General features: G+C 39.6%; 1 protein-coding gene across 1 annotated transcript; it reads right to left on the bottom strand.

The window, feature by feature from the left end:
* Nucleotides 1-1,735: 1,735 nt before the first annotated feature.
* LOC134290543 (uncharacterized protein K02A2.6-like) lies at nt 1,736-3,034 on the bottom strand. The gene has a single exon (XM_062857704.1). The coding sequence runs from the start codon at nt 3,032-3,034 to the stop codon at nt 1,736-1,738; it is 1,299 nt and encodes a 432-aa protein (XP_062713688.1).
* Nucleotides 3,035-18,159: the final 15,125 nt, after the last annotated feature.

Genomic DNA, 18,159 nt, shown 5'->3' with positions numbered 1-18,159 from the left:
TAAAACCAGAATTAGGGAATATAAGAATGCTGTTGACACAAACAAACAAAACGAATCTAGCGTGGCAGTTCATACAGCGAGCAGTAGTCACAACATCAACTGGGAAGAAGCGAAACTGCTCAAATGCGCCAACAAATCTTCGCATTAGAATGCATGGGAGTCATCATAGGGACAAAAAAGCAATTGAATGAGGATGACCCTCCCATCGCATCGTGTCTCTTTGACCTATAGCAGACTTGACGATAGAGTAACTTCTTTTGGACGTATACGAACACAACGCAGTCAGTCGGACATTGTCCTGAAGATGGGCTAGATCTCGCCCGAAACCGGTCGACAAAAGGTATTTTTTTTATCTTTTCTTGACGATTGTAAGAACGATAAGTAGTGTTGTCTTGTGTCGCGTATTGTGTGTGTCGTGTAGTTCTTAGGTTAGTGCAACTGCAAAGTGAATTGCTGAACTGTCATTTTCATAGGAGAACTGTCAAAGGCCCCCAAAATTAGCTGATTTTAGACGTCAAATGAAAAGGCCCATTAGCGGCTGCAAGAGGAGCTGCTGCGGGTGTGAGTATAAGTGCAATATTTAACTGTTTTGCATTTACAGTGTACATCGCTGTGACATTTGAACACTTTTTAATTCGACAAATGTCGAATAAGCGGGGTACGAATTAAAAAGTGTATTAAAACGTGTCGAACCAGCGGGGTAAGACGGTAAAACAAACAGCGCTTCAATCCGCAGTTTCTCGAAAGATGAAAATGAGAGCCACATGCTTGATAAGGAAACCAAGATCACTTTATGAAAATACAGTGACATACAGAACGTCCGATTCCGGTCGTCTTTGTTTTGTTCTGTTAGTGTTCACTGAACGCTGTTCAGCCCAGGAAGCTTTATAATCCAAAAATATGAAGAAATATTGAGATTTAAGAGGATCGATTTCTCATAAATACAGAGTTCGTAATTTTTGTTTCAGTGCTACGAAATATGCTATTCTCACGGCGGCGGGAGAGCTTATTTTCACTATTTTGCTTGAGGAACACTTTTCCCCTTCAGCACTTCTTTCGAGAGCAGCGCTTCATGATAACTGAAAATCGCTTCAACCTGCGGATACCGTCAAGGCACCATTCACCGTGGATCTAAGAGGATTCGGGGCAAATAAGGGCTGTCATTTGACACCAGTCTTATAAACATTGTTGGTGCCGCTTTTAATTGCCTTCATTATAGGTTAAAATTAAAGCAATATCAACAGAAGTAGAAAAATTTTCACAAAATTTGGGGATATAGTACAATTAGTAAAGGGTAGTAGGGTCGCCTAATTCCGTGGTAGTAGGGACCCATTCTACTTTATTCTACTTTGTTTAAAAATGATCAAAAGAACCCAGCCAAGGGAATTTTCTTCGTTTAAAATAATAACTTGCAAGATTTTATTAGAAAAACGAATGTTCAAATTTTCGATTTTTTTCTAGATATATGGGACAATATGGGGCACGGTGAATGGAGACCATTGATTTTTAGGGTACCTGTTACGTCCTCGATTTCGGAATTTGTCACCACCAAACACATCTAGTCCGGTTTAGTCGCGCACTCAGAAAGCCATCTTTATTTCACCCGTTCTCCCTATCACACCGCTTATTCTATATTGTCCTTCCCCCTGTAACTGAACATTCTCTTTATTACTCGTGACTCAAGTTATTTGACACTCTTAAGATTAATACATCACATTCCTCCTTTTCATACAAATCACTGACAATTATTTATTTTGTAGTCTTCTAGGTAACCTGGTTTCTTGATCATCCTTCGTGGACGCACGGATGACTCTTCTCCCGGTTGTTGCTCATGGCCATCAGTTTCCTGAGTGGTGGCTCCTCCTCGGCTGCTCCAGATGTCTTCTGTTGATACTTCTTCTTCGTCCGATGTTTCCTCTTGACTGTCACTTCGACTAGATGTCCGCAGCTTGAGATGCGCCACGTTCCTGTGGATAATTTTGTCTGATACCATGGACTGCAAGGTTACATCAGATCCGCAGCGATGAACAATCTTCCATTCTTCTGGGCTAAACGTAGATGCCAATTTATTATCCTTTATCATCCTTTTGACGAAGACAATATCACCGGCCTTCAGTTCTCTCTGTTTAGCTCTCCGACGACTATCCATATAATCAGCACTCTTCCGCTTCGATACTTTATCCCGGTCCATTGCTTCTTCGATCAATCGGTTTGGGCCGGTGGATACTGCTGGCAACTTATCGCGTATTAATCTACCAAACAACAGAACCGATGGTGCAACTCCTGTGGACGAGTGTGGCGTTGAGTTATACATGAGGACACTCATTCGCAAATCCCACTTCCACTCCGTCTCCTCCAGATGACTTATTTTCAAGTGTTTCTCGATCATCCCATTAACGCGCTCCACTTCCCCATTGGCTTGAGGCCAGTATGGAGTGGTCTTTCGATGCTCTATTCCAAACTGTTTGCAAAATGTTTTCATCTCTTCTCCCGTGAATTGGGGGCCATTGTCGGTTTTCAGCGTCTCTTGAAAGCCAAACCGACAAAATGTCTCATGGAACGCTTGAACGGTTAACGTAGCGGTGATTTGCTTCATTACGACGACTTCGACAAAGCGGCTGAAATAGTCGACAATGACAAGGAGATTGTGCCCCGACGGGAGAGGCCCTACGAAATCAGCTGCTAAATCCGCCCATGCTCTATCTGGCATCCTAGTGTTCTTTATCGGTTCCGGTGGATCGAGGGCAGACACAATTGTGCACGATTTACAGCTCTTCACCACCTTTTCTGCCTGTTTGTCCACAGCAGGCCACCACACTTTCTGCCGCAGCCTTCTTTTCATAGAAACTATGCCTGGATGCGACTCATGCGCTATTCGCAGCGTCTGTTGCTGAAGATCTGCAGGGATAACAATCCGTTCACCTCTCATCAATAGACCTCCCGATCGATACAACTCTGTTTGGAAGGGTTTGAACATCTTAATCTCATCTGGCCAGACGCCATTATCAAGCGCAATCATAACCTTCTGAATCATCTCATCCCTGTTTGTATGCTCTTCTATCTCTTGAATCGTCAGTGCTTCAGGAATCGCGGAGGTTGTAACTTTCATGATATACAACTCCGTGTCCTGATCAAAAGGCTTCGGTTGTACGACAGGCAGTCTTGAAAGTGAATCCGCGAGATTGGTGGCTCCTGGTTAATAAACGACTTCGAAAGAGAATGACTGTACTCGCAACACCCATCTTTCGATGCGCGGACAGGGCTTCGATCGGTGAGAGAAAAGGAAGTCCAACGGCTTACAGTCAGTTATCAATTTGAATTTTGTTCCCAGAAGAAACAATTTAAACCTCTCAACCGCCCAAACCAGCGCCAGCGCCTCCCGTTCTGTCTGGAAATACTTTCTCTCCAAGTCTCTTAGCGCCTTACTAGCAAAAGCGATGATTCTTTTCTCATTACTGCGATTTTCCTGAAGAAGTACCGCTCCAAGACCGGTAGGGCTAGCATCTGCGATGAGCAAGGTGGTGTCCGCTGGGTTGAAAAATCCCAGAAAGCCGGTCGACAGTATTTCTTGTTTGATCGACTCAAAAGCTTTTTGGTGTATCTCTTCCCACTTGAATGGAACTCCTTTTCTCAAAAGGCTCCTAAGAGGATCGGTTTTTGATGCCAAGTGAGGCACGAATCTACCCACGTATGTCACTAAACCCAAAAAGCTACGAAGTTCAGAAGCGGACAGCGGAGCACGAAATTCCTGGATTGCTTGTACTCGACTTTCAGTCGGCTTCACCCCGTCTGCTGATAGATCATAACCCAGAAACTGTAGACTAGTAACGTTGTACTGACACTTTTGATGATTGAGCAAAACTCCGTAGGATTCCAATCGGTCCAGAAGAGCATTCAGTCTCCTATCATGTTCCTCACTGGACCTCCCATAAACCATTACGTCATCCAAAAACACAACCACGCCCTCCAAACCAGCAACAATTGTCTCCATCACCTTCTGGAATAACTCGGGAGCCGAACAGATACCGAACATTAATCTCTTATATCTATAAAAGAAAATGAAACGCATAAGTTCTCTTCGATAGTTTTATTTCAGTAACTCATGAGAATGGCAACACCCAAAAACTATGCTTTACCTGAATAGCCCGTACTTTGTCATGAATGTGGTTATTCCTCGGGATCGCTCGGAAATTTCGATTTGATGATAAGCATCTTTGACATCGACTTTGGAAAAACGAACCGCCCCGTCTATTCCGCCAAGCAACTCGTCGATCACTGGCAGAGGGTGTTTTTCTCGAAGAACAGCACGGTTTGCTCGCCGCATATCCACACAAAGTCGAACCTCACCGGAATCCTTCAATACCGGCACTAGAGGAGAAACCCAGGCCGATGGTTCGGTAACTCTTTCGATTATGTCTTTATCCAGCAGTTCTTGGAGTCGTTTTTCAACCATTTTCTCCATTGCGATCGGTGTTCTACGGTACGGTTGTTGAACTGGTTGGACAGACTCGTCAATTGGGATTTCCAGCAGTACCCCTTTCACCTTAGGGAACGCCTCAGTGCCCCCACTTACTGTCGCAACATCAAAGCCGATTTTCAAGACTTGTAGTTCCTCGGCAGTCTTCGCTCCCAGCAGACATTGGCGACCACCGTCTACGATATAGAACTTTGCGTTTACTTCATTAGAACCGGCTGTAATGTTAGCTCTGAATGTACCGACAAGCTTCAGTGGAGTGTCCGACGCGTACGCTCTCAAAACCCGGTCTGGGTGCCCTTGATCTGTGACTATTGCCCCTGCCTCCTTCATTTGAGTCCAAGTTTCCAACGAAATAATGTTGGCATCTGCACCCGAGTCAATAGTCATACGGATAGTAACTCCTCCGACAGCGAAATGAAATTCGTTGCTCCCCATGGCGTAGAACACATAACCATCTTCTTTCTCCATCCGTTTCTCATGTTCATCCTCTTCCGTTACTGCACGAATGCGCTTTGCCGGTCTACCAAAACCCTCATTTCCGTAGCTGTTATTCCCGGGGTTGCCCCTGAATTCGGATTTGCGTTTGCCAAGTCTAGCGTTTCGGTCCTGATGGGACCTCTCCTGTCCTGATGATGAACCCGGACCTGAAGATCCGAACCGAAAACACGTCTTTGAGAAGTGACCGTATGCCTGACACTTATTACACTGTGCATCTTTTGCCGGGCACCATTTACTGGCCTTTAGATGTCCTAGACGACCACACGCAAAACATGTCATTACTGTTCCTTGATTCATGGCAACCTTCACTGGCAATCTTGGTTTGGATCGGAAAGACCTATCCCGCACCATTTGAATTCTAGCTTCGTCTGAAGCTCCGCCAAAAGATCCGCTCATTTTGCTCATTTGCATCGACTTTGTTTTCGTATCAGCAGGCTTGTCCGCACTGAGCGCATGAAAATTCTGCTCTTTGGAATTACACCATCAAGCACATCATAAATTAGAAATCTTTTCATCTTATCCGACAGAAGGATGTTGAAGAATTGTAAATGTCATTTCGAACTGTCAAAAAACTGCACCACAGCGCCGCACGGGCCAGTCAAAGTGAAATTCACTAGAGTGTTTTCACCCGGGTGAAAATCTCTTTGCGCGCTCCGTGTGGCTCTGCGGTGCGGTTTTTTGACAGTTCGAAATGACATTTACAATATTTCAACATTTTTCTATCTGATAAGATGAAAAGATTTCTAATTTATGATGTGCTTGATGGTGTAAATCTAAAGAGCAGAATTTTCATGCGCTCAGTGCGGACAAGCCTGCGTATCAGCCATGGTAGTTCCCAGAGCAATGATTTCACTCAAAGATCTATGGTCCTTCTTCAAAATTTCAACTCGTAGTGGTTCAGAATTACATTTCTCGGTAATTTGATCCACGATCATTTCCTCAAAGTGCTCAGGAGTAAACCCACATCGTTTGGCTTGGATTCTCAAGCGCAACGCAAAATCAGATAACCGTTCTTGTGGCTTTTGAGCCATTTGTCTGAACAGATAACGCTCGTATGCAATCATCCGTTTCGGTTCGAAGTGATCATCCAGGGCTGGCCACGTCGTAATGAGGAGGTTCTGTTACTATCAAAGGAACACGCTTTGCATCTGGCAGATTATCGTACAACTCTTGTAAGTCTGGGCCTCCCAGGTACAAGAGCTTTGCAAGTTTGTCGGACTGATCTTGAACTCCACAAGCAATGAAATAGCATTCCAGTTGTCTTTTCCATTTCTCCCATTCAGATGCCATGCGGTTATCCTCAATGTTCATGTCAAATGGCCGCACTGGCCGAAATGCTTCCATGATGTTTGAATCACTATCAAAAAATGATATATGATCCAAAAAAAAATATTACTCCATGTTATATGTTATAGGCTCTCTTTTTTTTTCTTCTTGACCAATGAACACTGCATGATTGTAGGTAACACATGAAAACAGTCCCCTTTGCTTTATAATTAAGGCATGATTATAGTTTTGTAAGCTATATCCCTCCAGTTTTTTTTATTTTTTTTTTATTTATTTATAAGTGTAATTTTACCAAAACATTATTTCCCAATACTCAAGTTCTTTCATTTATAAAACTGACAATTAACTCCCATCCAACAGCTCTATGTTTTATTTCCCCGAAAGAATATCGGAATTCCAAGCTCAATTCAGCTTGCATCTCCTTAGTATTATTATGCTTCAAGTTCCAAACCAACAGTTCGGATGTCATAGTTTTACCAAATAATCTATACCAACAGTACAGACAAAATATTTCTTGAGTAGTTAACCCCTCATTCCCTCATTACATTCAACATTTTTCACTCTGATGGAACCAGCAGTTCACATCTCTTTATCTTCCAAACCAACAGTTTGGAGCTCTTGGTTTCACAGAACTATCTTCTAAACCAACAGTTTAGATTCACCTCCCCCCCTGAAGGAATCAAGGACACTCGCACATACACATTCCGGTCAAAAATCTTGAACCAACAGTTCAAGTTGCTAACTCTCTGCTCTATCTCTACCTCTCTCAGTTAACCATTACTTACCGCTTCAGAATTCTTTCCATGAGCGACGCCAAAGCTAACAGCGCCTTTCCCATCACCAACACTAATTCATATTCTAAGCAATATCATTCAAACTCCACACCACCGCTTTCTTTTCTAGTTCCACTCGTATTTCACGATTGACAGACTTTGTTGCTCGCACCATCACTATGATAAAATTGACAATAACCTCACTTGTATCACCCGGACAACAGGGCGTAGTACCCTCCATTCACTACAATCATGCTTTTAGTGTTGTTGGTCAAGATCCCATAGTAAAATCAGCGGTAAAATGTCGAAAATAGCACTCACCTGGCTCACCAAACGCCAAAAAGTTTCTCGAGGGTCTGCCTGCCAAACAACTCACAACCGCGATAAATAAATCCCCAACCTCGTTCGCCAAATTGTTACGTCCTCGATTTCGGAATTTGTCACCACCAAACACATCTAGTCCGGTTTAGTCGCGCACTCAGAAAGCCATCTTTATTTCACCCGTTCTCCCTATCACACCGCTTATTCTATATTGTCCTTCCCCCTGTAACTGAACATTCTCTTTATTCCTCGTGACTCAAGTTATTTGACACTCTTAAGATTAATACATCACAGTACCCATTTACCGTGCCTTTTTGTTTCAATTAAAAAGTACAAGTAATCGTACTTTCTTGTTAAACTTACTTCGGTAATGCAAAATACATACCTGATATGTGAATTTAATTGCTTCTTGGTGGAATAAAAACTGTAACTGCCGACTAGCTCAGTAGGGGAGCCTTCCTGAGACTCCCTGAAACAACACCTTAGGGTCGGCATGCTTCTCGACCAGTTATTCGCGGGCAGGGAATATTCGCACTGTCGTACAGAAAAACTCACGTCACGTTACATTTACACATTTATTCCCGGACTTTCCGGCCTCTTCTTCTCCCTGCACTTTCCCACATTCTTAATCTATTCTAACCTGTCTTTTCATCTATTAGGGGCCCCTTCTTCTACCTTCCACCCAGAGCCGGATTTAGGGGGGGGGGGTCAGGGGGGCCAGGGCCCCGGGCCCCCACATTTTTGGGGCCCCCACATATTTCGGAGTTTCATACATACATACTATTTCACGTTTCTGAGTAGCAATCTAAAAATCATCCCCTTTCAACCAAATGCTTAAAATTAACCGAAACCACAAACTATTTCAGTCTGTTATTTTCATCAGTGCAACCTTTTCCTATTAAATTGTTATCTACCAAGCACCCAGCGCTAAATTTACGCAAACTTTTGTTCTTCTACATACTAACCTTGCTTTGCCTAGCAGCATGGCAAAGTCACACTATCTATGCTATGATGAACTGGATGAGCGGAAAATAAAATGATTTTGTATTAGTAAACCATTGCAGAGTTGGAATAAATTGAGTTGTCCAAAAATTGTCTCACGAAACCTAATGCAAGCCTATCGATATACGTGAGAACAAAAGATGTTTACAAAGTTCTTACAGATTATAGTAGGCATTGGTGAATAAGTCTAAAACAACGTAGGCACTGACTTAAGCTAATGACAAGGACTTATGACTATTACCCAATAAACCGTTGAAAAGAGAACAACTGTGTATCATTGCCTCCTACAACGTCAGAAGTGGGATTACCGCCGAAATGGATCATCAGAGATTTGGACTGGACCGTGGAACACCCAGATCAGCGGAATTCAATCTAGGGATTGGAGATCACGCAATTCAAAAGGTAGCTTCAAGTCGGTTCATCATACAAAAGTCGGGGAATGGAAAGTTCGCACATTATCCAGAAGCACGTCAAGCCCAAGCGGAAGCCGTTCTCGGGGATGGATTTCTCGCGCAGCATGAACAAGCTTCAAGAACCCGATCATCAGAATATGTAACGAGGACATCTTTTCAAGAAACAAATTTTTCAAATCAACAACCCCTTTCCAATGAAATTGGTGATGAAGACCACACTTTTGCAAACACAAAATTTTCAAACAAATTACATCAAGATGAGCTGTCAGCAATACTTCCAACGTTTTCTGGTAATTATCATGAAGATGTAAACCATTTTTTGAAGATATTGAACAATACGAAACAAGTTTTACAAGTGAATGAATTCACCATGAAATTGGTTTTAATCAAGCAATTGAAACAAAAGGCACAAACCTGGCTATTTTCAAAAGCGGATTTCATGCTCAAAAGTTATCAAGATTTATGTCAAGAATTACAAGCCGTTTTCGATGTCAGCAATGTATACCAATTAAGAACTCAACTTGCGAAAAGGACCTGGTCAGGACGAGAAAATTTTGAAGAATACTATCAGTCAAAAAGAATTTTTGCGCAAAAACTCAACTTACCGGAGGAAGAATTCGTGCAATATCTCGTTGAGGGAATCGAAGATCAAACACTACGTAATCAGGCCCGAATCCGAAATTTCAAAAACGTGAACGACGTGATTCAAGCATTCCGTTTGATACAATTGGATCCTGTGCCATTTAGGAGAAAGATGTCGCTTTGTTATTCGTGCAGTCAACCCGGACATTTTGCGGCAGAATGCAGATTCATCAACAATCATCTGAAAGATAGGAGCCTCGAAAGGAAAAATGTATCACCACCAACGCAAAAGCTATCCGACAAGACTGTAAACGTTTTAGAGGACCAAGATTCGAAACAAAAGGACGAACAAGTACAATGTGACGGTATAGTAAACTTTAGATTTTTAAACAGTACTACACATTTAAAGGCACTCTTTGACACGGGAAGCCCAATCTCACTGATACGCCGAGGTTTGATCGATGGAAAACATATTAAAATAATAGATCAATCCAAAACTTACCAGGGTATCGGTGGGAGTAAGCTTAAAGTTTTAGGATTATTCACCACCAAAATTCTTATACAAAACATTATTTTTAACATTGATTTTCATGTAGTTCCGGATAATGTACTTAACCTCATCGATGCAATAATTGGACGAGACATTATCATGCAACCTGGTGTTCGTACAATAATTGAAAACAATATTAGAATTTCAACAGTTTGTCAAAACCCTTTGAAATTTGAAAACCCTGGAAATGATGCATTTCAAAAAAGTTTATTCAGTATTAGTTCTAATATTCTAGAAAACATGAAAGTAGGCAATATTCCTAAAGATCAGTTGGCAATTTTTTCAGAAATTTTTCGAGCTAAATATCTTGAATTTTCTAAACCATCTAAACCAAAAACCGATTATGAAATGGAAATCAATTTGAAAAAAGGAGAACCATTCCATTTTAAACCTCGAAGGTTGTCATTCGATCAAAAACGTAAAGTTGATTCAAAAATTAAAGAACTCTTAGATTTAGGTATTATCAAAGAAAGTAATTCACCTTTTCAGGGTGTCCATTCAAATTCAGTTTTCCGATTCCCGGATTTTTCCCGGGTATGGACTTCCCGAGTATGTACGAACGCAAATTATTGTTGTAGTAGGACGCTCCTCTCTGTGTTTTTTATATACAGTTTTAATTTGGTCTATAACTTGATACGAATCTTAGATTTTTTTTATTATCTTTATTAAGTAGACTTTCAGCCCTTGGCTGGTTCATCTCTGTTCATATAGATTTCCTGATTTCACAAATTATGATTAAAAAAAACTTACTAACTCTACAATCACTGGTGTTAATTTCCCCTTCTTAAACGAAATTTAGGATTAGAGTTAGTTGAAAAGGTCCTTTCTATAACAAGGAAATGGAATCTATGAAAATATTATTGAAACTGATGTCACTGTGTCTGATTTTATCACGAAATTTTTGTTGAATATCATAAAAAAATCGGTAAAAAAATATCGAAACATTTTTGGTAAACCTAGTATTTAGAAACTAATGTATCAATTATTTGCTACATTTTGTGAAAATCTCCATCTAACTTTTTGTTCTGCTTCCATCGTCATTTTAAACAATTTACTTGCTGAATCCAAAATCTTTTGACACCGATTTTCTCTGAATTTTGAAGTAAAACGTTTGAGTTCTTCTCCAATATTGAATAATATCTTTTTCATTCATCATTCAACATTTCTTCCTTTAGGAAGTACTCCATGGGTTCTGCCAATCATGAAAGTTGTACCTACAACTTCTTTTAAAATGCTTCGGCTAATATTGCCGTAAACATATCAGGGATTCTATTGTATACTCTTCCGGGGATCCGAGTTCTTCACAGATTCCATAGAAGATTCTTCTGTGGGTTCTACTACTATACTAAGGAAATCTGTAGGAAATTTCTTATTTGATCCCATCAGAGAGTCTTTCATGAGCAGTTTTTTTTTTTAATTCGCTGTAATTTACAGTGTTGTTCTTACTCTTCAGAACTTTACTTGAATTTTACCTAAAGCTCCTCCAAAATTCTGTACAGAAGCGGATAGACACAATATCACTGTTTTTCAATAATTTTCTCCTTGACTTCTGCCAAAGGGATCAAATTTAAGGGATCTGGCAGATATACATGAAGAGTTCCACTAAGAATGTCACCAGAATCCCCCCAGAAACTGACACATTTTTTTTTTTTTCAAACGTGAAAATCTCTTCGCCGTAAGTAACTTCTGCAGGTTTACTGAGTTCGCCAGGAATTCCGATTTTCCTAACAAGACTCAAAAAGTCCATCGTGAAATCTTGCAGAAATCTGCAAATTTCGCCTAAGAAGTATATTCTGATTTCTTTTACATGAATTTATCAAGATCCAACAGAAACTACTAAAATTCAACCGGCAACTCTGTTAATTTTACTATTACTTTAGAGCTTTTAGTAGAACTTGTTACTTCAGACTCTAGTTTAATTTAAAAACACTTCACTAATACTTCACTTTTGCAAAAGAAAATAAAAAATGAATAACTCTTTTTAAAGAAAAACTAGAAAGGACGAGCAAATTCCTTTTAATTCTACTACTGTGCTTATCTTCGGACAGATAGGCCTATTTCGTCTGTGACTTACAGACTTCTTCAGTGTCAAGTGCTCGACAGTCGAGCACTTGACACTGAAGAAGTCTGTAAGTCACAGACGAAATAGGCCTATCTGTCCGAAGATAAGCACAGTAGTAGAATTAAAAGGAATTTGCTCGTCCTTTCTAGTTTTTCTTTAAAAAGAGTTATTGATTTTTTATTTTCTTTTGCAAAAGTGAAGTATTAGTGAAGTGTTTTTAAATTAAACTAGAGTCTGAAAAAACTCTGTTAATGTTGCTAGCATTCTATTCAAGACTTGCTTGACACTTATGAGTACAGATAGACACCATAAAGATTTTTCCCGGTGCCTTTTACAATTTCCCGTGTTTTTCCCGTATTTTTCCCGGTGGTTTCGAATTCCCGGGTTTTTCCCGGTTTTCCCGTATTTCCCGGATGGATGGACACCCTGCCTTTTGCTAGTCCGATAGTTTTGATTCCAAAGAAAAATGATGATTTCAGGCTTTGTGTTGATTATAGGAAGTTAAATAAGGATACTGTAAGAGACAATTTTCCGCTACCTGTCATAGAAGATTTGTTTGATAATCTTAAAGATAAATCGTATTTTTCTATTCTCGACCTAAAGTCTGGTTTTCATCAAATTAAAATTTCCTCAAAATGTACTAAATATACTTCTTTTGTAACACCTAATGGCCAGTATGAATATCTTAGGGTCCCTTTTGGATTATGCAACGCACCTGCGGTGTTTCAACGTTTTATTAACAAAATTTTTGAAAAATTAATTAAGGAAGGTAAATTATGTGTTTATTTGGATGACATTTTGATTGCAACTAAAACAATTAAAGAACATTTTGAAGTTTTGGAACAAGTGCTGGAAATACTGAGTCAAAACTTATTAGAAATCAATTTAGAGAAATGCAAATTTTTATTTGATGAGATCGATTATCTTGGATATACAATTAATAATAAGGGCCGCAAACCTAATAATTGTCATATAGAAAATGTCAAAAATTTTCCTATTCCTCAAAATTGCAAGGATGTTCATAGATTTCTAGGATTGATGAGTTATTTCCGGAAGTTTATTCAAAATTTTGCTGTCATTGCTAGACCTCTATACAACCTGCTCCAAAAAGATGTAGTATTTCATTTCGAAAAAGAACAATTACAGTCATTTGAATGTTTGAAACAAAAACTAGTATCAGCTCCAATTTTAGCAATTTTCGATCCTCACGCTGAAACTGAGCTTCATTGTGATGCCAGCTCGTATGGCTTTGGCGCGATATTATTACAAAAACAGTCTGATAAAAAATTTCACCCAGTAAGCTTCTTCAGCAAAAAGACTGATGAATTTGAATCAAAACTTCATAGCTTCGAATTAGAAACTTTAGCAGTAATTCATGCAATCAAACGTTTCCATGTTTATTTGGCAGGAAAAAAGTTTAAAATATTTACTGACTGTAATGCACTTGTGCAAACATTGAGAAAAAAAGAAATAAATCCAAAAATTAATCGCTGGGCCTTATTTTTAGAAAATTATAACTTTGAATTAGACTATAGAAAGGAAGAAAAAATGAAGCATGTTGATGCGCTTAGTCGGTTGCATATGAGTAAGAAAAATACCAGTTTTCAACCAAAGAATAAAGAATTAGAAAATACAATAGCTATACTGAATGAATCGGAAATACAGAGGAATATAATTTTGGCGCAAGAGCAGGACTCGAAATTAGTAGATATAAAGCAACGCTTAGAAACAGGTACATTTCCAAATTTCGTACTACTGGATGGAATTTTATTTAGGAAAGACAATGGGCAAAATCTATTAGTTGTTCCAAGAAGTATGATCGATAATATTCTGAGAATGTGTCACGATAACTGTGGACATGTGGGAACTGAAAAAACAATAGCTGAAATTAAAAAACTGTATTGGTTTTCTTGTATGAGGAAATATGTCAAGAAACATGTCAAGAACTGTTTGTCATGTATTTTCTACAATCCTGTAGGCAAAAAAGAGGGATTTTTGAAAATAATTGAAAAGGGAAATATTCCGTTTAATACCATACATTTAGATCATTATGGGCCAATTACATTGCAGTCAAGTGGCAGATTTAAGTACATTTTGGTTATGATTGATGCGTTCACTAAATTTACAAAATTTTTTCCAACTAGAACAACTAATTCAGATGAAATTATAGGTCACTTAAAAAATTACATGAATTTCTACAGTAAACCGGACAGAGTTATAACTGATTGTGGTACCGGGTTTACATCTAAAAAGTTTGAAGATTTTATGAATATAAATAATATTGAGCATGTAAAAACAGCAGTTCGCACCCCACAGGCTAATGGTCAAGTTGAAAGAATTAACAAAACCCTGACACCTATGCTTGCAAAAATATGTAATGATACTAACAATGAATGGGATAAAGTGTTGCCTAAAGTAGAATTTGTTTTCAACAACACTTTAAATAAATCAATTTGTAACTATCCAAGTGTTTTACTTTTTGGTCGATTGCAAAGCAGTATTCAGAATGAAAATTATAATTTAGAATCATTTGTTCGAAACAGACAACCATCGAGAGACGCCCAAAATCTAGTCGAAATAAGAGAAAAAGCACAGCAAAACAATTTAAAAATGCAAAACTATAATAAGAACATTACAGATAAGAAAAGACTTATTGTCAGTGATTATAAAGAAGGTGATTTTGTTGTTCTTAAAACTATTGATTCGCATAAACTATCACCAAAATTCAAAGGTCCATATAAAATTTCAAAAATATTGCCAAACGATCGATATGTTGTGGTTGATATTGAAGGATTTCAAATTTCAAATGTGCCTTTTAACGCGGTATGCTCGCCACAGAATATGCGGAAATGGTTAAATGATAATGATTCGACTGTTAATTGTCTCGATGAGGACATCGAGATTGTCAGGATGGCCGAGATATAGTAGGCATTGGTGAATAAGTCTAAAACAACGTAGGCACTGACTTAAGGTGAAACGGGACGCCGTGTTATTTTTCCTATCTTGCCTCTCTTTCTAACAATTTGCCTCGCGATTTTGAAGATGGTAATCTCGAGACCTATCGCACTGAAGATGCTGAAAACCAATCAGCATATGCACTGCAAGTGAGCATACACAATGATAGGTTTTTTTTGCAAAATATGAAGTAGAATCTGAGATTACCATCTTAGTAGCAACAGAGCAATGGCGGATATTTTCTCGACCGTCCCGTCCGCCCTTAAGCTAATGACAAGGACTTATGACTATTACCCAATAAACCGTTGAAAAGAGAACAACTGTGTATCATTGCCTCCTACACAGATAGATTAACACGGGAAATCTGAACACAAACCACCACCACATAGGAATTTGGATTGGTCAATGATAAAATCAATATCTATAAGTGAATAACGCGGAGCTGCCCTACACATATATAGATATACTTCTATAGCTGCTGTCGGTAGCTGGTACGGTGGTAGCATTTGCGTGTATCTTGATCTCTTTGATGAGTGCGAAACTCGTGCGAAAGACAGAGAAAAACGATGGAACATCGTGTTTAGCTTTAGCTGCTCACAGTCGTCGTCGTCGTTTCGTGCAAGAGAGTTAACTTGTTTCTTGGATACTACGAATCTTCAAAAATGTGTGATCGTCATAAAATACCGCGAAACTACCAAAGTGGAGCACAGAAAAGAAAACTGATAGATGAAAAGTGCCAGAAACACGACGAGTTGATAGCAAAAACATCTAAAATAAGTGATTTTTTTGTACGGGAAGAGTCTGGAAGTGAGAGTCGAGAAAATTTGCCCAGCACGTCGATTGGCACCGAGCGTGCAAAAAGTGAGCTGGAAAATATCGTGTTTGAAAATTCAGATAAATGTGAAGATAAAGTGCAGCGACATGAAGCGAACAACTTTCAAAACGATGTGGGGAAGTGGTCAGAACTATCTGACGAAGCCGTTAAGTTTTGGGTCGAAAAAGGGTCAAGTGAATTGAATAATTGCGATGAGATTTTGTTCGACAAATCCTCAGTCAGACAAGAACGAGCTGACGAATATGGTGCTAGAAGGTGTACAAAAACTTTGTTTTACCGTAAGCACCAAAGTGGCCAGATGATTTTTCGGGATTGGCTTTGTTTCTCTTCGAGCACTGGCAAATTGTATTGTTTTCATTGCAAAGTAATGCGAGTGAGTGTTTCATCGTCAAATTTTGCCGGGGAGGGCTTTTTTAACTGGAAACGCGCGCAGGAGAAAATTTCGCTGCATGAGACGTCAAAAAGCCATCTCGAATCTGTTGTGGCTTTGTCCTTGCGATCAAATCAGCTTGCAAACGTTGATCGAGCTCTACAGCAAGAGGTAAGTTTATATTTCTAGATTTATTAGGGGGATTTACTAAACAGCGTAAACTGCTGAATAAATATCATCCTGATTAAACGTCTCGATCATCAATGCAAGCATTTCAGTAATCAGATAATCTCGACTTAGGAGTAATCCAAATATGACGTCCATCTTTTTTTGGGGATTTTAGATTCCCATCCCCCTGTGTCACGCTTTTTCGTATACCTGGAGTCACACACTATCTCAGACGTCATATTTGTATGACCCCTTACGCAGTTATTTACGTTGTTTAGTGTCCCTCGTTGTTTTAATTATTGGAGCATGACATTAAGAATATGTGATGTTCTATAGGAGCAGCAGGCTGCCAACTACTGGAGAGAAGTGCTCAAAAGAGTTGTGAGCACCGTAGTGTTTCTATCACAACGTGGATTAGCGTTCCGAGGAAGCGACGAATGTTTTGGATCCCCCCACAATGGAAATTTCTTAGGCATTCTTGAACTGCTCGCTGAATACGATCCATTTCTGGCACAGCACATAGAAAAGCATAGCAGCAAGAAGAGCGGCCATGTCAATTACCTATCGTCGACCGTTTGCGAAGAGCTTATCGAACTGATGGCGGATGAAGTGTTGAAGGTAATTGTCGGGCGGATTAAAGAAGCGACTTATTTTTCGATATCAGTTGATTCTTCCCCTGATGAAGCTCACATTGACCAATTGACATTCGTTATAAAGTACATGGAAGCATCAGGACCTGTCGAACGTTTCCTAACCTTCATTCCCAATTGTGGACACACAGGAAAACAAATGGCTGAATCACTTGTGAAGTTTTTGGAACTTCAAGGTCTTGATATTACCAATTGCCGTGGTCAGTCATATGATAATGCCTTGAACATGTCCCGGAAAGTACAAGGGTATGCAAGCGTTGATACTCGAAAAGAACTGCTTTGCCACCTTTATTCCATGTTGTGCACATTCCCTAAACTTGGTTGGTAAAGCAGCTGCAAACGCTTGTTCTGCTGCGGTTCAGTTTTTCAGTTTCATCCAAAGCCTATACAACTTTTTTACAACCTCTACTGCTCGTTATCAAATGTTGTGCGAAGGTCTGAAAAACACAGAACGAAAGTATACAGTTAAGAACCTGAGTGACACTAGATGGTCTTGTCGGGCAGATGCAGTGAAAGCTCTTCTGTTTGGATATTCTGCCATTAAAAACACCTTGATTGGAATATCTACCAATGCAGATGAGAAGGACATCGTGAAAAATGAAGCAATGGGGCTCTGCAACAAAATGGCACTTCTCGAGACAGCGATCTATACCCAGTTTTGGCATGACATCTTAGAAAGGTTCAATGCAACAAATTTGTTGTTGCAGAATAAAACCACAACTCTAAAAGCTGCAGAAGCTTCCTTGGCAAGTCTGAAGGAATACGTGAGTGTGAAGAGGGACAAATATGAAGAGTATGAACTGAAAGGCAAACAAATGTCAGGGAGTGATGATTACGAAGCTGTTAGAACACGAGTCCCTAACGTACGGCTTAACCCACTTGGTTCACGGAAACCAGATGCATCGAAGCTTCCACCAGGAGAGAAATTCAAAACCGAATCGGTTCTACCAGTGACCGATCAGCTAGTCAGCTCTCTCGAAGGCCGAACAGTGGCTTATCAGCAGATATGTGAACGATTTGGGTTTCTGTCAAACATCGATATAAGTCCTTCGGAATTGGAGCTTGCCGCGAAGAACCTAGTAGCCGCCTATCCGAATGATTTGGAACCTGGATTAGGAAACGAGTTGGTCCAGCTATTTTCTTTCGCAAAACAGTCCATAATCCCGGGAAATGTATCAATTGAATTACATTTGTACAACCTTATTTTGGATAACAA

Source organism: Aedes albopictus, chromosome 3 (genome assembly GCF_035046485.1).
Source record: "Aedes albopictus strain Foshan chromosome 3, AalbF5, whole genome shotgun sequence".
NCBI lineage: Eukaryota > Metazoa > Arthropoda > Insecta > Diptera > Culicidae > Aedes > Aedes albopictus.
This window is presented reverse-complemented; position numbering and strand designations above follow the sequence as displayed.